This window comes from Neofelis nebulosa, chromosome 9, assembly GCF_028018385.1.
Source record: "Neofelis nebulosa isolate mNeoNeb1 chromosome 9, mNeoNeb1.pri, whole genome shotgun sequence".
Classification (NCBI taxonomy): Eukaryota; Metazoa; Chordata; class Mammalia; order Carnivora; family Felidae; genus Neofelis; species Neofelis nebulosa.
In genome coordinates this window covers 20,588,666-20,611,417 of record NC_080790.1, presented here as the reverse complement: position 1 = coordinate 20,611,417, position 22,752 = coordinate 20,588,666, and the positions used below count along the sequence as shown (strand labels likewise).

The 22,752-nt window shown below is 40.2% G+C and overlaps 1 protein-coding gene across 4 annotated transcripts in view; it reads left to right on the top strand.

Moving 5' to 3' along the window:
• Positions 1 to 17,448, top strand: part of ASXL2 (ASXL transcriptional regulator 2) — a 135,898-nt gene extending 118,450 nt beyond the window's left edge. For all 4 annotated transcript variants that reach the window (XM_058682748.1, XM_058682750.1, XM_058682749.1 and 1 more), the window contains 3 exons: positions 881 to 986; positions 2,863 to 3,580; positions 6,613 to 17,448. In XM_058682748.1, coding sequence (XP_058538731.1) covers positions 881 to 986; positions 2,863 to 3,580; positions 6,613 to 9,087 — 3,299 coding nt within the window. In that variant the 3' untranslated portion in view covers positions 9,088 to 17,448. The remainder of the gene's footprint in view (positions 1 to 880; positions 987 to 2,862; positions 3,581 to 6,612) is intronic.
• Positions 17,449 to 22,752: the final 5,304 nt, after the last annotated feature.

Sequence of the window (22,752 nt, the reverse complement as noted above, 5' to 3'; positions counted from 1 at the left end):
TGTGTCCTCAGACACTTTCCCTTTCCGTTTTCTTACCCCCAAGAGACCTTCAACTTCACGTCTACCATTGCTACCTCTTATTCCTTGGTGTCCTGGGTGGTAGAATATAACAGAGAGCAATGTTTCCAAGCCGCAGCTTGAAGGTGGCCTACCCAGCACATTGGACGGTTCTCTGCTGATGGAGTGGGAGGACTGAAGGCGGCTGGTAGTATGTGCACGTAACTGTCATGTTCCGAGCAGCTGGGTGTTTGACATGTTGAATGCCTCCTCGCCAAGGCGCTAGAGTGGCACAATTTCTGGGACAGTTAGAAAACTGGCAACTCCTAAATAGCTCCCTCTCTTTTTACTGGAGCCTCAAATGCCTCTGAGCGGGGCCATAGCTGTTCATTATGCAGTAGGAGATAAAGGGCATAAAATACAAGTCGCCTCAGAGAAACAGCGCTTTAAAATAATAAAATACTCAGTGGCATTATTTACTGAAAACATATGATGAGAGTCATATCAAATTTCCAGTGGAAATTAAACATTCAAGGTTAGTGATAAAAGAAATCTGTAGAGAAATGATGTTTGGTGTTAGAGGGAGGTGCTACAAGGAAAGCCCAGAGAAAAGGCACAAGTGGCCCAGCTGAGACCGAAAACTGCATGGAGTAGTGCACAAGTATTTTTATTTCACCTGATGGCATTTAGCTGCTCCCTTCCAGTGAGGAATTTTGAGAAATTTCTGTTAGAATTCTGGGAAATTTCTATTATTTTCACATGATGGTATTTTGACTCCTGCACGAGTCTTTTGTAATCTGCAAAGTTAAAAAATGGAAACACCATATTTCTATTGAGTATCCTTTTTAAAAATTTTATCTTATTTTATTTTGGTACATTATAGGTGAGTTTACACCTGAGATGCAGGTGAGAATTCGACAAGAGATTGAGAAGGAGAAAAAAGTAGAGCCATGGAAAGAACAATTCTTTGAAAGCTACTATGGTCAGAGGTAATATCAAGACAGGGTCTATAAACCAAATGTTCATTCCTACATATATGTTACACAGTGTTTCATCTTACTACCTTTCTAGAAAATCTGGTCCTCAATTTCCTTCACCAATTCTATTTTAGGAAGAATTATTTTCTTTTTATGAGTCATGGGTGCCCAGAATTGGATTACTTGACTCTTAACACATTACTGTTGTGGGTGGGATGGTTTTATGGGGGGGAAAAGAAAAAAGTTATCTTGAATTAGAGTCCCTTTCTTTGAATAGGGTGAATAGTTCTTCCAGTGACTTTATAAGTTAAGAGAATACTGAAATTCTCTACATCTTTTCTAGTAGTTAATTATCATCCCACAAGATGATAATTTATCCAGAATCACTGAGGAATCCCATAATATGGATCATTATGCCCAGTGCATCATTAAACAGCTTCTTCTCTGTATAAGGCCCTCTGGGAGATATTCATAGCTGAATCAAGATACAAACCCTGTTCTCAAGGATATGTTGTCTAAATTTTTTTTTTTCCTAACAAAAAGTCCAAATAAAATTTTAAAGGGGACATTTAAATAGATGGCAGTGGAGCTGTATTGTTCGAAGTAGAATAGAACATCCAGATTCTGTTGGTTTGGCTCCCTTCTTTCCTTCTGCATACCTAATGGCAGTCCTTAAGAACACTCATACCCACAGTTTGAGAACTAATGGCTCTTGTCCTTGTCTCCAAGTAGTTCATTGATCCCCTTTATGGTCACTTAGGAAGTAATTCCTACTGAGATTCAGAGTCTCACTTATTGGGGCGCCTGGCTGGTTCAGGTATTAGGGCATGCAACTCGTGATCTTGGGGTTGTGAGTTCAAGCCCCACGTTGGGTATAGAGATTACTTAAAATCTTTAAAAAAAAAAAAGAAAAGAAAAAGAGTTTCACGTATTGATATTTCTCCACTCTTAGTATGAGCTCTGAGCCCTCCCTCCTTAGGCAGATAGAGCATTGTAGCAATTCTTGGGTTTTTCTGTTTTTAGCTCTTATTTTTTGCCAGCTTTTATAGAAGAACTGTTTTTTTGGTATTGTATAGTTTTGTTGTTAGCCATTGTGCAGTCCTGATTGAAGTCACCAAAGAGGGTACCTTGCTTTTGCCTGTTTAAACAATATCCTAAAACATTAGGAGGAGTCTCTAGTGACTCCTACTGAGTAGCTTAGCTCTAGGCCACACTATGGAAGTCCCATCAGTTCACTCCTGGGACAGCTCAGAGGCATTGGTCTCGGAATTATAGAACTATACTAAATGAAGTTTAAACAGGCTTTCCAGAAACTCCCAAGTTCTAATTTTCAATGCTTGGAGAGTGTTGACAGCCAACTCCTGTCTCCTCAGGGGCCCTTAGATTTCTTGGGCCAGCCTTTCTCAGGTGCTGCAGAGCAGAGTTGATCAGGGTGCATGGGTCTTGGTCTTTTTTCACTTCCCTTGTGAGTAGTCTGTGATGCTTGCTTCTAGACAAGGTAGCCCCTCTTATATGCAAAAGTAATGATAATAATTAACATTATTGAGCTTTAATATGTGCTAGGTACTGTTCTAAGTACTTTACATGCATTAACTTAATAACACCAATAGTATCAAGTGATGAATTTCAGTATATAACTGAAGAAAGTGAGGTACAGAAGACTAGTGACTTACTCAATGTCACATGGATCTTACCAGAGCCAGGATTTGCATCCAGGCAGTTGAACTCCAGAGCTTCACTAATGATGATAATAGTGAAGATAACATGTGAGGAATACCTCCTATGTATCAGGGTTCCTTCTAGGCATTGCCATATACTATTATCTCATAATGCTTTCAATAACACGAGCCATTTCTCAACTAGAATATTTTTTTCTTCCACCTTTTAGTTCTGGCCTGAGCCTTGAGGATTCAAAGAAATTAACCGCCTCGCCCAGTGATCTCAAAGTAAAGAAAACCCCAGCAGAGCAACCAAAATCCATGCTTCCTTCAGAGGCCTCACCTGCCAGTACAGTCCCAGTGATTCACCAGTTAGAGTCTAAAGAAGAAGTGGCACAAGCACCATCCCCAGTAAGGAAGGAAGAGCATGAAAGCCAAGATCTGGTGCCGCCGAACTCGAAGCCCACAGAGCCCCTACTGTCCTCAGCAAGCAATACCCAAGAGCTTGGCGGCACTGTTCCCATCAAGTGCCCTAAGGATGATGAGCTCTTGGAGCAGAAGCCAGTTGCCTCTGTTGAACAGGAGTCTGAGAAAGAGAATCATCTCACTACAGTTTCTAATTATAACAAAGATGAAAGCCAAGGAGCTTTAGTTACGTCCCCAAACAAACCCAAGAGTCCTGGGGTGGATAAGCCAGGAATGAAGCCCATAGTAGAAACAGGTCCACAGGAGACCAGTATGAAAGAACCTCCATCAGCTCTGACCGATCACAGCCCAGAGAGCCTTAAGAGGAAATCTTGTCTCCTCCAAGAAGAGGCCCCTGTGAGCTGGGAGAAAAGGCCGCGTGTCACTGAGAATCGCCAGCACCAGCAGCCATTTCACGTCTCGCCACAGCCCTTTCTCAGTAGAGCAGACAGGATCCAGGTGCGAAAAGTACCGCCTCTCAAGGTAAGTGAGTGGGAAGAATTGAGTTTCTGGTCATACTTACTAAATTTCAAGTCATTTGTGTTATTTCTTAATGCAGAAGCAGTTGTATATATTTGATAAGCATGTAACTGTGGTCTTACACGAATAAAATTATTAATAAACAGGCATTTAGAACTCCATTCCTACAGATCTTTTAGTTTTTGAGTAAGTAAGGTACCTGGATATCTAATGTAGACTACATCCGTCCACCCACCCACCCCTGCTGGCTACTCTTATATCTTAAAATAGTTACCGATATTATTCTGTCTCATGTGGCAGAATAAGAAATATGATAAGAGAAGGAAGTCCTTGATGTGATTAAAAGATCTGTCTTTGGGGCACCTGGGTCGCTCAGTTGGCTAAGCACCTGACTCTTGGTTTTGGCTCAGGTCATGATCTCATGGTTCATGGGTCTGAGCCCCGTGTCTGGCTCTGCACTGATAGCGTGAAGCCTGCTTGACATTCTCTTTTTCTCCCTCTCTCTCTCTCTCTGCTCCTCCCTTGCCCTCTCTCCCTCTCTCCCTCTCTCTCTCCAAATAAATAAATAAACTTAAAAAAAAAAAAAGATCTTTGTAGCGAGAGCAATGATATTTAAGTGTACCTTGGCCCTTTTCTTACTGCCATAACTAATTTGATGTTCTGTGGCTCTAGAACTACCTTTAGTTCCACCTTTTTTTTTTTTTTTTAAGTTTATTTACTTATTTTGAGAAAGACAGAGATAGTGTGAGTGGGGGAAAGGCAGATAGAGGGGGAGACAGAATCCCAAGCAGGCTTCACACTGTCAGCACAGAGCCCAACATGGGGCTTGAACTCAAGGAACCTTGAGATCATGACCTGAGCCAAAGTTGGACGCTCAACAAACTGAGCCACCCAGGTGCCCCATCTTTTTAAAGGAAACGTTTGTGGCTGCCTTGAGTCACTGCTGGTTTCTTGAGAGAAGGTTTCTTCTTGGTAAGGTGGAATAGCCTTGCTAAGCTCTGCTGCTTAGGATACGTCATTAACTTCCATGTTAGTGTTATATTGCTGGGTACCAAATCTTTCACATTCGGAAAGCAGTATCGCTAAGATACTATATAAAGACTGCGTTTAACCAATAGTGAGCCCTTTAAAGCCCAAACACATTTTTACTTCTGATATAAAGGTTTAGTAATGCTTGGCCTTGTGCTTAATATCAGTTTGTAATCCATTTATTCATTTGATAAATAGTACATTTTTATTAATGGTATTTATTAATACTATTGTGTCTATTATGAACCCAGGCACTGGGTATTATTCATTCATATTAGGATATAAATAGAAAATAATCCACATAGAAATACTCCTCCCCCCCCCCCCCCTTTTAATTTAACTTAGTTGAACCAAAGTTGTTCTTTCAGGAAATATCCCTTAGAAACTTTCATTTCCTAGTGCTTGACCCATTTCATTTACTACGTGATTTCCCTCTCATTTTGCCTATTACTAATTGTATGACATTCTTCATGACTTCTTAAAAAACATTTTTAACATTTATTTATTTTTGAGAGACAGAGCATGAGCTTGGGAGGGGCAGAGAGAGGAGGAGACACAGAATCTGAAGCAGGCTCCAGGCTCTGAGCTGTCAGCCCAGAGCCCTACGCAGGGCTCGAACTCACAAACTGTGAGATCATGACCTGAACTGAAGTCGGATGCTTAACCAACTGAGCCACCCAAGCGCCCCTCTTCATGACTTTATAATTTTAAGATTTATACACTTACAAATCTCACCCTTTTAAAAAAATTTTTTGAGACTTTTCTACCATGCATGGTTTGCCAGAGAGTGTGATTTTTTTTTTTAAATTTTTTTTTTTCAACATTTTTTATTTATTTTTGGGACAGAGAGAGACAGAGCATGAATGGGGGAGGGGCAGAGAGAGAGGGAGACACAGAATCGGAAACAGGCTCCAGGCTCCGAGCCATCAGCCCAGAGCCTGACGCGGGGCTCGAACTCACGGACCGCGAGATCGTGACCTGGCTGAAGTCGGACGCTTAACCGACTGCGCCACCCAGGCGCCCCGCCAGAGAGTGTGATTTTTATGAAAATCACTTTTACTATTCTTACAGTACCGTGGCTTGATTCTTTTTTTTTTTTTTTAATTAAATGCCCTAGAACATCTGTAATAGTTATTTGTTCCTTTAAACTCTAGCAGCTACTAGGAGGGGCCAGACTTTGATGCATTCTAATGAACTCTGATAGCTTCTGAAGTATAGTTTCAAATATGAGTCAGATTCCTTTCAGATACAATATTTCATGATATGAAAATCAGTGGTTTCAAACCTGATAAAAGCATTTTTCCCTAGGGTTCTAATTTGTAAATTTTGGGATAAGACTCAGAGCGCATATAGTTTTAAAAAGCTCCCCAAGTAAGTATTAAGCCAGCCAGGGAGGAGAATGACTATAGCAAACATATATATTATGTGCATCCTTCCTCATGGGATGGACAGAGTGGGGTGCGTCTGTGGATTACACACTGTCTCTGTCTTCCAGTGCTATCTAGAAGCCTCTGTCATTGAGATAATTCAGCCTATATTCTTAAGTGTGCATGGGTGTATGTGTGTAGGGCAGAAGAGAGCAAGAATTTTTCCTTGGACCTTAGAAGGAGAGCTAGGAAGACAAAGACAGTGGTATGCTTCTCACACACACACTTTTGAAAGCGCAAATACCGTAGAAAGGTCTGTATCGTAAATAATAAGCAGTTGTGAGTAGTGATGCCATTAGGAGGGAGTTGTGTTGGGAAAAGAGGTATGGGGATTTGGGGTGGACAGGATGTCGGGGGAGGAGAGACTTTGGCACCACTCTAAGAGGTGGAAGGATCCTGGAGACGAAATCGTGTTGCTGTCTCCGCAGTCTGGTCTCTTGGCCATGGACCTGCCACCATTGCCACTGGTGTTGTGCAGTGTTTACCCTACTGGTAAAATTCAAGTGTTGATGAAGTTCTGTTACTCTTGTAAGTGAAAACTAAGCTCTGGCGTTTTCTTTTTCTCCCTCCTTCTTTCAGATCCCTGTCTCCAGAATCTCCCCCATGCCTTTTCCTACATCGCAGGTCTCTCCCAGGGCTCGTTTTCCAGTCTCCATCACTAGTCCTAACAGAACAGGAGCCAGAACTCTTGCAGACATCAAAGCAAAAGCCCAGCTGGTCAAAGCACAGAGGGCAGCAGCCGCCGCCGCCGCCGCCGCTGCCGCCGCCGCCTCGGTTGGAGGGACCATTCCAGGACCTGGCCCGGGGGGTGGACAAGGTCCAGGAGAGGGTGGTGAAAGGAAGCCTGCTAGAGGAGGGAGTCCAGACTCAGACAGAGCCCGTGAACCCGGAAAGGGCCCCGCACTGGAATTGGCAGGAACTGGAAGCAGGGGAGGTACGAGAGAGCTTTTACCCTGTGTTCCAGAGACTCAGCCCCAGTCTGAGACCAAGACCCCAGACCAGGCTCAGCCTCATAGTGTCTCTGGAGCACAACTACAGCAAACCCCCTCAGTGCCTCCAACACCTGTCATCAGTGGAGCACGCACAAGTGTCCCATCACCAGCCCACACTCACGCACCCCCACCAGCTGTAGGGAAACTGAGTAATGAAAAACTGAATCCCACCAGGGCAACAGCCACAGTGGCCTCTCATACCCACCCACAAGGGCCCAACGATTGCAGACAGGAGAAAGCGCCTTCTGCTCCGACAGATTCTGCTCTCCTCTCTGGTGCCTCGCCTGTTCGTTTCGCAGCTGACGGCACAGTTGAGCCCAGAGTAGGTTCTAGTAAGAATATACCAGACCCTTCAGCCTCAGCAGAGACAACTGCTAGTACATCAGTGGATATGACTCCCTCTCCTTTAACATCTTTATTAACAGCAGCCACTTTAGAAAAGCTTCCTGTACCCCAGGTCAGTGTGACTGTAGCACCTACCGGATCAGCTCCGTCCTCGAGCACTTTGCCAGTAGCTTCTAGCCTTAAAACTCCAGGAACTTCTTCAAATATGAATGGACCCATTTCAAGGCCAAGCTCTAGTATCCCTGCGAATAATCCTTTGGTCACTCAGCTGCTTCAGGGCAAAGATGTTCCCATGGAGCAAATTCTGCCCAAACCTCTCACCAAAGTTGAAATGAAAACTGTTCCACTGACCACAAGAGAGGAGCCGGGGGTAGGAGCCCTCACAGGCACCAACGCAACAGAGATCAGCAGAGAGGAAGTTAGTGAGAGGCAGTCTCGCCCAGCTCTACAGCCGCTGGGTAAAACCTTGCAAAATAAGCAGCTCCCCCAGGTTCCAAGATCCCTCCAGCTCTTGACAGGTAAGGATCTGAGGGACTCTAGCATTGACACACACCAATACCAGGAAGGACTAAGTAAAGCCACTCAAGATCAGATCCTTCAGACTCTCATCCAGAGGGTTCGGAGGCAGAATGTTCTCCCATTTGTGCAGCCCTCCCAGTTCAGCTTCACTCACTCAGGTTTCCAGTTAGACGATATCTCCACAAGCCAGAGGTTCATGTTGGGTTTTGCTGGCAGAAGGACATCAAAGCCTGCAATGGCAGGTCACTACTTACTTAACATTTCCACCTATGGCCGGGGTTCAGAGAGCTTTAGGAGGACCCATTCTGTAAACCCTGAAGACCGTTTTTGTCTAAGTAGCCCCACTGAGGCCTTGAAAGTGGGATATACAGACTGTAAAAATGCAACAGGAGATAGTAGCAGCGGCAAAGAAGAAGATACTGATGAGGAAAGTACTGGTGATGAGCAAGAACCCATCATGGTGAAGGAGGAGCCCCAGGCTTCCCAGGGTTCTGGCAAGTGTGAAGCAAGTTCAGGACCCCACAGTAGAGAGACCCCATCCACCAATGATTGTTTAGCAAAAAAGAATGTGAAGGCGGAGACACCAGTGCATGAGCAAACCACTTTAAGCAAGGAGAATTACCTGTTCCCTAGAGGCCAAACATTTGATGAAAAAACCCTAGCCCGAGATTTTATTCAGGCAGCACAGAAACAAATAGCTCATGCAGTGAGAGGGAAGACGATGCGTAGCAGCCCTGAGCTTTTCAGTTCTTCTGCTCTCCCTCTGACTGCAGACAGTCCCACCCATCAGCCTCTCCTCCTTCCACCACTGCAAACCCCAAAGCTATATGGAAGCCCCACACAGATTGGGCCAAGCTACAGAGGCATGATCAATGTCTCCACCTCGTCTGACATGGACCCTAACTCTGCTGTACCGGGGATGCCTGACTGTAGCCAAGTATCTAGCAACGTAGGTGATGTCATGTCCTTTTCAGTGACTGTCACTACTATCCCTGCTAGCCAAGCTATGAATCCCAGCAGCCATGGCCAGACCATTCCTGTTCAGGCCTTTCCTGAAGAGAACAGCATAGAGGACACACCTTCGAAATGTTACTGCCGATTGAAAGCCATGATCATGTGCAAGGGGTGTGGAGCGTTCTGCCACGATGATTGCATCGGCCCCTCTAAACTTTGTGTCTCCTGCCTTGTCGTTCGGTAACGAGACTAGAAAGAGAACATGCTGTAAAGGAGGCAGGAAGGGAAGGGTTGACGAGATGTGTTTTTTGCATCCTTTGGGAATCACAGAAATAAATAAGGAGGTTTCAGTTGTCTTGAGAGACAAATGTTACTTAATCAGGAATACAGAGTGCAGATCTTACATTTTAGAGGAAGAGCACCTTGTATAGTAAGTCTAGGTCAAGTAAGACTTTGTGAATTTGTGACAAGTTTGCACTTACAAAATCATGTAAATATGTCACATTTTGTTTTAACGTTTTCCAGCTGTTTAGGTAATGATGTATTACTTTAAATTCAGATTTATGTTCTGCTTCATGTGACTCTGAGAAAACTTTAATGCCATGCATGGTTACAGGAAGCTGTCTCTCTTCTGTCCTTTCCTAAGTGGCCAGGAAAAGGAAGGAGTTGAAGGGATGGTCTGGAGAAATGACCATTCAAGCTGATTATGTCATGACAGTCTGACTGCAGGCTTTACATGGATTATTCAGCCTTTGCAGAATCTGGAGTCAGGGTTTGCTCAGTCCCTTTATCTTAGACAGGAAGAACCTTCTTAAGTTCAAATTTTTGATAAGATGTTAATTTCACAGGTAGTATCTCAGACTCCAAAAGCTCTTGACCTGGTTCTTGGCTTCCACAAACCCGTGCTGTTGCCAAGCTCTCTGCTTGCAGTTTGTGGATCCCTGCCCTCAAGTCCCACTACCCTGCCCTGAGACTGTGAATGTGGCCCATAAAGGAGATGCCTCTCCGGGCCCCTGCTGTTACTGTCGCCTGTGCAGGGCAGCAGTTCCGGCAATAACATCCAAGTACTTTGTCAGTCGTGGAGCTTACAAACAGGTAGGAAATACTAGGACAAAAGTAACAAATAATATTAATGATGGGGTGATTTGAACTATGTGTTTTGTTGGGCAAAGGAGTAAAAGTGCAGAAATTGTTAAACTGAACATACAGAACTTTGGAAAACGGTTTTAACACTAGAAACAAGGTAGTCTTTCTTTTCCTCTTCTTGCCCAACCCGTTCCCTGATGTTCTGTAGTCCTGCTGTCGCTGCAGGAAGAAAAGCCCTTGGCTGTCACATTTGCTCGTTCTGTTAAGCCTGTTTGGACCTCCCAGGCATCTGAGGAGTATGGAAGAACCTTGTTCTATATGACTCTGAATACAGTGTGCACGCATACAGTAAAAGTTAGACACTTTTCCTGTTTGAGAAAACCTGTCCTCTATTTTGGATTACTGGTATCTATGCACTAGAGATTTCTAATGTAAAGGGGCCTCAGTAAATGGCTAAGGGAACATCTAGAAAGGAGAAATTAGCTTCACAGTTTTGTTATTTGTTTTTGTTGACTTTTTTTGTTTCCTTTTTTATTCTTTTAAATCTTGTCTCTAATGACTGAAGAGTTTTTGAGTACATATATTTAGGTCATGGTTAAAGAACATTAGAATAAATCTACAGTTTATCAGAATTTGGTATCGAAGAATTGGATGTTGTCAATGTGCATCTTTTGCATATTGATTTTAAGTTTCCTAATTTCAAGTGTATAAAGTAAAAATATTATTGCAACCTAGTACACTTGTGGTTGTACTTAGTATTCAGGATGTGATATTTACCATACGCAGAACAGTGTAAACTTATTAAGTCACATTCCAGATTAGGAGAAAGTAGACAGTAACACTCTTCCCCATTCTGTTACCCATTCCCCTCCTTGCCCCATAATATACATGCTTGTAATACTTTTGAACCCCATAAGAAACTTACTGCTACACTATTCTTCAGTTTTTGTTTTTGTTAATTTTTTGCTACCCAAGGCAAATATAAGATTAATATCTGTGTTCCAGTTTCAGCTGAGACAATAGGATGCCCTCCTAACTTCCCGTTTTCTTCATGGCTTAAAAATATGAAGGCTGCAAGGATACAGGGGTAAGGATTAAGTTCTCCAGCCAAGATCCAGTAGGAAACAGAAACCATGCTTCTGTTCCCCAGACTGTCAGTACCCTGGACAGTCCAAGGGAGGGAGTTCAAAGCACATATTGCTGGGTTAGACTCCCCATACTTAGCTTCTTCACTCCCCATGTCCGTGCCAGGACCGAAGGCGGTCTGTGCGCTGGAAGTGCCTGAGTGATTCAGAACGGACCCCATGCTGAACGTTAATTACCAGTTTGGATTGATCAACGTGAGTTTTCTTCTTTGCGCCTTTGCTGTCATAGAAAGTCTCTCTTCCATGGTTCTCCTAATCTGAGGTTGGACAGACTAACCAGGAAAGGAGGAAAAGTATCAGGGATTTTCAAGTCCACTTGGAGAGCAGACCGTATTGTGCCTCTTCATCTTGACCAGGCTCTTGCAGATAGGCCCTAAGCATTATGATTCCCCAGATTCTCCTAACAAATTATACTCAGCTAATGAAATATTTGCATTTACAAATGTCCCTAAAACAGAATTTGTCGTCTAGGTACACTGTCTCAATCTTGACAGAATGAGAGAATAGATTCTCTTGGGTTGGTAGTAAATTAAATACAATCCATTTGTCAGTTCGTTTCAAAACAGTGGTTTCAGGTAGAAAGTCATTTTAAGAGCTGAACAGAAAAGCAAGAGCAACAATCCAACCGTATTACAATCTGACTCTTTTGAAAATGAAGCAGGAGGAACAAGAAAGATCTGTGTGTTGTTAAGAGCATGGGACTCCAGTACCTTTAAAGCAGTTTTTATCTTAGGTTTTCAGAGTTGCTTTACCTTTCAGTTCAATCTGAAAGGTTGTGGATAAGTGCTAAGCTTATTTTTGTGGTATGTAGTTGCACTATTTCCAGTGACTAGTCAGGCATTGTGCCTGATGCTTATACCTCCAGGGTATGCTTCTCAGCCTTCAGATACCTTCCTTTGTAGGTCACCTTGGGGAGAGAGCATTAACAATAATCATCTCAGTCTTACTTAATGAATGTTCTGAGTTGTCTAGTAGAGAAGGCTCCCTGAATCTTAAAAAAAATTTTTCCATGAAAATTCTCCAGCCTATTAAACAAAATAAAGCCAAATAACCTGGAGTGTTTGCCCTACTATTCCTTAAACCCTGTGCTCAAGATACTGAAACTATATGTGATGTCCCATGTAACATTTCTAAGAATAAGATCTGGCAAATGGGACGTTTTTCTTGGGGTAGGGGAAGCATACTAGCATGGGCTGGGAAGGCACCCAGATGTATGTGTTTTAGGAATTCTCTCAGATTTAAATAAATAGCCAAAGGAAGACCTCGTTGCCTTCTGGGTGAAGGTGTAAATTCACATGTATTAATGACTCGACAGTGACCATCCTAATTGCTTATTAATTGCCTTTCTCTACCTTAGAGTCCTTAAAGAACTGTTCGGTGAAATGATTTGTTATAATGAGGGGGTCTTCTCTGGTCAATACACCACTATTTATTTCTAGAACTCACTGTCCGTGAGCAGCGCCAGGGTTTTCTCTGTGACCTAGAGGTTTCACTTTCACAGCAAGGAGGGAAAAGTTCCCATTGCATTACAACAACGTGCTAAGTAAAAAAAACTTGGCCAGTGGTAGCTTTCAGCTCAATTTGTAGAATAGTCCAAAGAGACTCTGAGAAACATGATGATAGGCAGGGATCTTTCCTGCCATGTTTCAGTACCTACATACCTATTGAAAGGGAACAATAGGTGAAACATTTCCTAAAGTTGAAGTAAGAGCTTCATAGATTCTTGGTTACTTTATTTTTTTTAATGCTTTACATTTGATACAACTATTAAAGATCAATTTTAAAAATAGCTTTCCAGTAATATATTTTAAGTAATATATATTTTAATATCTATGTAAAAAGTGACAGTGGAAGACTTTGAATTTCTCATATATGGTATGTTTAATGTAGGACCTCACTGTTAAGGCACAAATTATTACAAAGGAAGTTACTCTAAAGACACTCAGATTATTTCCGAGAAATGCAATAAGGGGAATAGTTTTGAAGTTTATTTTTTATTTTAAAAGAAAATCAACTTATTTACCACAAGCTATTTTTTTTCCTTCTGGCTTATAAGGTTTGTACAGACTGGTTTGGTAAATGCTAAACTTTTGTGTCTTTTGCCTTTTTAAAGGAATTGTTAACATTGGAATTGAGGGTATGTACAGAGAAGTTGGTGTCAACACCATTTAAAAAGTCATATTTTTTCACAAATATAGAAAAATCATTTTACATAAGAATTTTAAGTATTTGCAATAAATATATGTATATAGATTGTATGTATTCATATATTCTTATTTTTCATTTTATTATTAAGTAAAAGATAATTAAAGTGAAAATAAAAACCTTGGAGTTTTTGGTGAATCTTGAGGTCTGACATCCATCTGAGAGCGGTGTGGGTAAGGGCCCTCAGCTGTTGCCTTATATTATCATTGGAAGATTACCACAGATTGTATAGAGGAGTGAAATGAGGAATTTGGTGATAAACATATCAGGGTAGCATATTTCTCTCAGAATTCTAGTAAAAATGTTAAATTCACCTTATCTGTCTGTCTCTGTTTTCACCCTTGAACTGTTCTGTCTCTTAACCACCTGGTGTTCCTGGGAACGTTCAAAACAGACAAACACAAAAACATGGTGTGCCCACTGTTTGCTTCTATAACAAAGAACGGTAAGAAAATATCTCGGGGGGAAAATAGGTTTTTCTTTCTCAACAGTGGTTAATGATTCATTAGCAAACATTTGCTGCCATCACCTTACAAGCAGTAGGACTACGTGAAGAAATAATCTCGTGAAGGTAATTGAAAACTTTTTTTCTGTTTCCCAGTTCTTCTCTAAGAAGTGAATTTCCTGAGCAGTTCTGTATCCTTCCTGATTTATCTGGAGAGGGAGTTTCCTAACCAGTTTTAGGTCCTTGCTGGTTGATCTTGAGAGCTAGAAGAGCTAGGAGAACTTGGGTTTTGAACTGCCCAGTGTCGGGAAGGGCAATTATGCAAATACGGAATGAGCCAAATATTAGGAGAGCTTAACTGCCCATGGTGCCATACCTACAGATAGTCTGCAATCCTGTTCAAGAGAATTTTGTGGTTGCAAATACTTGGTTTTAGGATACGATTGAAGGAGCAAAATGATACCTAGATAGTCTTTGGAAATAAAGGAATCTAGCCCATTCTTTAAAAATGAATAATTTATAGATTTATATTTTGGAAATTAATAAGGATATGTAGAATGCTTTTTAAAAGACAGCCTTATTATTTTTCAAAAATTGACATTTCAAACATTGGTGTTGCCCAAAGACATTGAATATCGTTTACCCATCCAAGGGAAACAGCACTGTAAATCTTTGCTGAAAATGCGCTTTTTTCTAAAGGAAATTTCTGAAGTCTCAGGGAATATCTGCATCCTCATAATTCCCATATAATAAATAGGAGTGAAGGTGAGATATTAAATGTGTTTACACCAGCCCATTATGGCCTTTTACAAAGCCATCCCCCCATTTCCAGTAGATATAATTATTTAAATGGGCCTCCTACCTCACCGAAAGTAACATTCATATTCAGGTAATGACACAGGAGCCTAAATGTATAAGTTGATCTGCAGTTGAGTGAGAAAGCAATATACCAGAACACAACTTCAGCTTGAATCCCCAACTGTCCTTTATTTACATCACAACCTTAGAAACCTGTGTTCATTGCTTTTGACACTACTTGACCATAAAGTGGTCTTAAATAAGATTTTGCATACTGTTTCTAGCTGTTTTTGTGTACAGATCATGTTACTCATTCACATATTTCTTGGAGCTCCTACTATGTGCTAAGCACTACTGAAGTTCAGGGTATACAAGAGTAAACAAAAGCAGCCATGTAAATTGCAAAAGGTCTTCCTAAAGTAGTAGTAGCCATGTGTGTCTAGTTAAGGGCTCAAGGAGTAAAAATGTGCTACATATTTCCCAAGACATAATGGAAATTTAAGTGTAAATGAATTACAGAGGTGAAGCATTTGAGGCACTGGGCGAAACACAGTGGCGAGACATGAAGAAAGAGAAGAAAGGCATTGTCCCTAGGTGAAATAACAGTGTGGAAGTGAAGAGCCATGTTAATAAAATTTACATTTTCTGAAAACAATCATTGGAAGATGTAGAATTCTTAATAGAAACGTCAAGAAATTTCTTAGTAACATCTTAGTTGAAGAGAGAATCCCTTTCAATTAATTCTGGTCAGTGCATCAGGAAAGATGCTATCTGTTCTTCTCAGCTAACCCTTTCTAATAACAATTAGGTAAATAATGCAACCTTCCTGTCACTGATGTTAAAACACAAAGGAAGCTAAAGGGAATTAAAACTAAATCTTGATTTTCGTCTTGTAGTCTGGTGAGAAGGAAATATATCCCTTTATTTTATATTTTTAAAAATATAAACATAAGTTGTATCCGTGCTTTTTCTCCAAAGTGGATAAAATTAGTGTTTTAAAGTTTTTTATTATAATATTGTAGAACTGGCTTTCCCCTCCCCACCCCCATCTCTAAGTCACAGAACTTGAGTTATAAGAAACTTCAGCAGGATTCTAGACCTAAAATTTTTAGCGGCCCAAATTCCCAATTCTTCCTTTGAGACTGTCTGGTGTTTAAAAAAAAAAAAAAGTTTTTAAAGGATAAATCATTGTGTTTTGTTAGTGCTTATTCTTGAAATTTACTTACCATTTATCTTTAACCTGAATTGTTGGATTTGCAACTCAAATTCTGTATGCCAAAATAATCCAGATTCACCTTTCGGTCAAGAAGGTATTTGGTGTATTCCACTGTGAAATGTCTCAGCTTTGTCCAAGAAGCAGGAGGGTGGGTATCCTATATTTTCACAATATTTGGTGACCTTAAACAAAAGATTTGGTTTCTTTTATAGAGACTTTATAAACTAAAGAATTTCTATACCTCCATGGAGCTTTCAGTCTTAACCTATAAAGGGGATCCTTGGAAAGACTTCCTTAAACTGGGAGGAGGGACTGAGCCTTGAATGGAGAGCCAGAGACGATCAGCTGGGCAGATGGGCTGTGACCACATAGTGGACTCTCCTGAAGAATAACTTCCAACTCAATGCCCCTGGTTCTCCAAACACAAAGAGGCTAAAGGGAAATAAAAAACCTGATTTCCATCGTGACCGCAAAACCCAGAGAATGCCTAGGGGAGAAGAAAGATAAACCCAAGATTGGGTTTAAAATAGGTTTAAGTAAACTTGGGGTTATTCTTAACTTTTTTACAAAATAATTTTTTTTTGTTTTTAAGGTTTTGGCTTCACATAATGTTACATTGCCATGATTGGAACATGGCATTTGATTCGAGACATTTTGTAGGCTAAGTAATGGTTTTCTATTGAATCATCTAGTGGCAACTTTTGCTACTGATCAGGATTTAGGTCTGTACACCTATCTGTTAGATGACACAGATGTTGCTCATAAACACTATTAAGCCAACTTGAGTCAACATTGAATTTCACTGACTTTAATCATGGATCCTCTTTTTAAGTAGTTAAAATTCAGATTAGTCCAATAAGAAAGCAATGCATTAAATGATATCAAAATATTTGAAGATACTTTAGAACTATTTTGCACACAGCCTATTTCCTTTCTATGGAAAGTGTGGTACAAAAAAAATGTTACTTTCTTGGGTAAGTTCTTTCTAAGAGTCAGTGTCTGATGTTTTCAGATACCTAGAGCTTGGACATGATGGAGTTGGACTTTGAACCCCAAGTAAGCAATTCTCATTTTAGGATTTCAGGCAGTAGCAATTTGAAGACTCTGGTGACCCCAGCTGAACCTGTATGTAATCACTTACCGCAAACTTTAAATTAATGAAACTCTTCCAGAGTCTCATATTTTGGTTTCCTCTTTGTTGCATAAGGAGATAGATACTGGGCTGGGAAAGACCTGACAATTTGCTCTTTGATAATAAACTACTGATTGAAGGCCAAGTTCTTACTGAATTCACAAAATATGTAGAATCCATGAGTACATGACAAATGAAACTCTAGAAATTAAAAACTTTTAGCCGTAAGTGCTATGACCTACTTTTTTAAAAAACCCATCTTAGTTCTGTGATTGCATCACACCTTAAGACTTTCACCAGCACCAAGAGAAATCCGAGTGGAAGAAATGACCTTCTGTTGGTCTTGTTCACTTTAAAACTTTGTGCACATAGGCCTTAGCACTTTGACAGATAAAACTCTGCCTTTTAGCTCCCTCTCACTATTGTCTTTATTCCTCTCACTTTTAGACTGTTCCTTTTATTGGTTGTATAAAACTACCTTCTTCAGAATTGAATGTATAATGTTTCTGCACATGGGCAAATTGTATTTTATCTTAACGACTCATTTAAGTTGAATAAAGGCATACAGTTTTACTTTAGCGACTGTGCCTTTTCTTTTCCAAAAAACCCCAATACCATGTTGAATGACTCACCTGTTGCTCCTTTTCCTGCACCTGATTGCACAATTTTTCCTGGATGCTGGCTAATTTGGGGAACTACAGAAAGTGCCAGTCTCCAGGCAACACTTGAAGGGTGTTAAAGAACTGAACATGAGCCAGAAAGAATGTGTGGTGCATTTCAAAAATAAAAAGGAAACCTGTACTACAAAGCCACAGTAATGAAATAGTGTGGAAATACCTTGAAGACAGACACACAGACCAATGAAGTAGAATAGAGAGCCCAGAAATAAACCGTTACATATATGATGGAGTGATTTTTGACAAGACCAGTCAATGAAGAAAGGGCAGTCTTCTCTATAAATATTTTTGGGAAACTTGATACCTACATGCCAGAGAATAAAATTGGACCCTTACCCTAAGTCTTATACAAAAATTAACTCAACATCAATATAAGACCTAAAAGCTAAAAACATAAAACCCTCAGAAGAAGAGAAAGCTTTATAATCCGATTTGACATTGATTTCTGGGATATGGAAAAAGCATAGGCAACGAAAGATAAATTGGATTTCATTAAAAATGAAAAACTTGTGCATCAAAGGACATTCACAGTGAAAAGGCAATCCACAGAATGGGAGAAAACATTTGTAAATCATATATCTAATAAAAAACCAATATTCAGAATATGTAAGGAACTCCTACAACTGGCCAATTAAATGAGTAAAGGACTGGAATAGACACTTATATAGAGAAGATATACACAGATGACCAATAAGCACATGAAAGATGATCAACATCACTAATCACCAGAAAAATGCAAACCAAACCATGATAAGATTTCATATCCGTTAGGATAACTATTATAAAAAACAAAAAGAGTGCTTGGCTGGTTCAGTTGGTAGTGTGTGCAACTCTTGATATCAGGGTCATAAGTTCAAGTCTCACGTTGGGAGTAGAGTTTACTTTGTATAGCAGTGTGTGTGTGTGTGTGTGTGTATATATATATATACATATATATATATATCAGTAAGAAAATAACAGTGTTGGCAAGGATGTAGAGAAGCTGGAACCCTTGTGTGTTGTTGCTGGTGGAAATGTGAAATGGCTCTACCGCTGTGGAAAACAGTATGGCAATTCCTCAAAAAATTAAACGGAAGTACCATATGATCCAGCAATTTCACTTCTGGCTATATACCCCAATGAAATGAAAACAGAGACTTAGATAATTGCACACCAATGTTCATAGCAACATTATTTATAATAGCTAAAAAGTGAAACAATCCAAATGTCCATCAATAAATGGATAAACAAAATGTGATATTCTTGGAATATTATTCAGCCTTAAAAAGGCTCTCTCTCTCTCTCTCTCTCTCTCTCAAAAAGGAATGGAATTCTGACACCTGCTACAACACGGATGAACCTTGAAGACATTACGCTGAGTGAAATAAGCCAAACACATAAGGACAAATATTATATGATTCCACTTATATAAGGTGTCGAGAGTAGTCAAATTCATAGAGAAATTAGAATGGTGGTTGCCAGTGACCTGGAGCAACAGGGATTGGGAGTTTGTGTTTAAAGTTCTGGAGAAGGACGGTAGTGTGGTTGCAACATCCTGTACTTAATGCTACAGCACTGCACACTTACAAATGGCTAAATTGGTGAATGTTATGTATATTTTACCACAAATTCTTAAAAAAGAGACTCAGTGGATAAAGAAAATAAAACTTGTGTGACATTTTCTTTTCTGAGCAACCTGAGAAGATTAATTTAAAAGTAGCTTTGTTGGGATGCCTGGCTGGCTCAGTCAGTGGAGCCTGCAACTTGATTTCAAGGTTATGAGTTTGAGCCCTACATTGGGTGTGGAGCCTACTTAAGAAAAAAAGAAAAGAAAAAAAAGTAAATGTGGTTTTCTTTAAGGAAATGAAGAATCTATGGTCCACCAGTGGAATTAAGAAAAACCCTGTTGGGGCGCCTGGGTGGCGCAGTCGGTTAAGCGTCCGACTTCAGCCAGGTCACGATCTCGCGGTCCGTGAGTTCGAGCCCCGCGTCAGGCTCTGGGCTGATGGCTCGGAGCCTGGAGCCTGTTTCCGATTGTGTGTCTCCCTCTCTCTCTGCCCCTCCCCCGTTCATGCTCTGTCTCTCTCTGTCCCAAAAATAAATAAAAAAAAAAAAAGAAAACCCCTGTAGCACTAGAGAAACTAGTAATGCTGTTAGAAGAATTGGTGTGTCCTTGAGAGAAGCAAAGGTCTTGCAGTTCACTCTGTCCATACTCAGAAAAATGTCCTTGACCTAAGAAATGACAGCTGAGAATGGAACCAAATTCAACATTTTAGTACAGCCAAGAACGAAGACTCTAGCATCAAAGCTGAAGATTACCAGAATGTTACAGGAATTGGTGGCAACAAGGGTGAGTCCCATTTGAAAATAAGCAAACCATTAACCATCCTTCTGCCTGGTATTAAGCAATTCTAGTGAAGAGTAGAATTCTTATAATGGACATCTTTGCTGATCTCAGATAATTCATATGGAAATCAAAGGACAAATAGCCTAACCAAATTTGAAGGTGAAAAAGTTGGAGGACAAATATTACCTGACTTAAAAACATTTATAAAGCTGGTTGGGATTCTCTCTCTCTCTCTCTCTCTCTCTCTCTCTCTCTCTCTCTCTGCCCCTCCCCCCCCATCAAAATAAATAAACATTAAAAAATGAAAATAAAATAAAATCTTGAAAAAATGCATATTACTGAGAACAGCCAACCTGAAAAGTTTGCATACTGTGTGATTCCAACTACGTGACATTCTGGAAAAGGCAAAACAATGGAGACAATAAAAAGATCAGTGGTCAAGGGGAGAGAGAGATGAATAGGTGGAGCAGAGAGGATTTTTATAGCAGTGAAGTCATTCTGTAGGATACTATAATGGTAGATACATGTCCTTACACATTGGTTAAAACCCACAGAAGTAACAACGTTAATGCAAACTATGGACTTTGGGTGGTAATGATGTGTCAATGTAGATTTATTGATTTAAAAAAATGTACCACTCTGGTATAAGGTGCTGATAATTGGGGATGTGTGGAAGCAGAGGGTATACGTTAACTCTCTGTCCTTTCCCTTCAGTTTTGCTGTGAACCTAAAGCTGCTCTTAAAAGTCTATTATAAAATACATGAGTCAAAAACTAATAGAACTGAAAGGAGAGAGAAATCTACCATTGTAGTTAAAGATTTCAATATTTCTCTCTCAATAGAGCAAGTATACAGAAAAATAAGTAAAAATATGGAAGACATAAACACCTTTATCAACCAATTTGATGTAATTGACATTTATGGTACACTTCCTCAGCAGCAGAATACACATTTTTTTTCAAAAGCACGCAGAATATAGGCTATATTTATGGGCTGTAAAACAAGCCTCAGTATATAGTCAGACTGATTCAAGTCACACAAAGTATGTTCTCTGACTATAATGGAATTAAAATAGAAATCCATTAGGAGAAAGATATCTGAAAAGTCTTCAAATATTTGGAAACCAGATAACATATCCCACATGGGTCAAAGAAATCAATCAAAATTAGAAAGTAGTTTGAATAGAAATTAAACAACATATCAGAATTGTTGGGATGCTACTAAAGCAGTACTTAGGGGGAAATTCATAGTACTCAACATTTACTTTAAAAAAGAATAAAGTTATCAAATTATTGACAACAGCCTCCATGTTAAGACATTAGACAAAGAATAACAAATTAAACCTAAAATAAGCAAAAGAAATGAAAATGTTTCATTAAACAATTTTTTTAACGTTTATTTATTTTGAAAGAGAGAGAGAGAGCGCTCCAGACAGGGAGGGGCAGAGAGAGAGAGGGAGACAGAATCCCAAGCAGGCTCTGTGCTGCCCATGGGGCTCAATATAGAGCTCAAAGTAGGGTTTGAAGTGAGACTTGAAGTGGGGCTCAAACTCAAGAACCTTGAATTCATGACCTGAGCTGAAACCAAGAGTCAGATACTTAACCTACTGAGCCACCCACACACCCTTAAAGATTTTACTTTTAAGCAATCTCTGCACCCATAACTGACAACCCTGAGATCAAGAGTTGCTTGCTTTTCTGACTGAGCTAGCCAGGCACCCCTCTGTAATACGCATTTAAGTTTCCTCATGTCTTTTCATGGCTTGATAGCTCATTTCTTATAGCTCTGAATAATATTCTGTTGTCTGGATAGACCACAGTTTATTTTGCCCATTTCCCTACTGAAGGGCATTTTGGTTGCTTCCAAGTTTTGGCAATTATGAATAAAGCTGTTATTAACATCAGTGTGCAAGTTTTTATGTGGATATAAGTTTTCAGCTCATTTGGGTAAACAGCAAGAAGCATGACCACTGGATTGTGTGGTAACAGTATGTTTAGTTTTGTAGAAATTGTCAAACTGTCTTCCAAAGTGGCTGTACCATTTTGCATTCCCATCACCAATGAGTGAGAGTCCCTGTTGCCTCTCATCCTTACCAGCATTCAGTGTTGTTAGTGTTTTTTGATTTTTAACGATTCTAATAAGTGTGTAGCAGTGGGGTGCCTGGGTGGCTCAGTTGGTTGAGTATCCAACTTTGGCTCAGGTCATGACCTCATGGTTCATTAGTTTGAGCCCTGAGTCAGGCTCTGTGCCAGCAGCTCAGAGCCTGCATCCTGCTTCGGATTCTGTGTCTCCCTCTCTCTCTGTCCCTCCCCTGCTCATGCTCTTTCTCAAAAATAAACATTAAAAAAAAAAGTATCTCACTTTTTAAAGTATAATTTATTGTCAAGTTGGCTAACATACAGTATATACAGTGTGCTCTCGGTTTTGGGGGTAGATTCCCATGATTCATCTCTTAAGCCCAACACCCAGTGCTCATCCCAATCTCGTTTTAATTTGCATGTCCTTTATGACATACGACATTGAGCATTGTTTCATATGCTTATTTGCCATTTGTATGTCTCCTTTGGTGAGGTGTCTGTAAAGCCCTTTGCCCATTTCTTAATCAGATTGTTAATTTTCTAATTGTTAAGAGTTCTTTGTATATTTCAGGGTGCTTGGGTGTCTCAGTCAGTTAAGCATCTGACTGAATTTCAGCTCAGGTGTTAACCTCACAGTTCCTGAGTTTGAGCCCTGCGTCTCTCTCTGCCCCTCCCCTCCTCATGCTCTCTCTCTCTCTCTCTCCCTCTCTCTCTAAATAAATAAATAAACTTTAAAAAAAAGTTCTTTATATATTTTGGATAACAATCCTTTGTCAAATATGTCTTTTGCAAATATTTTCT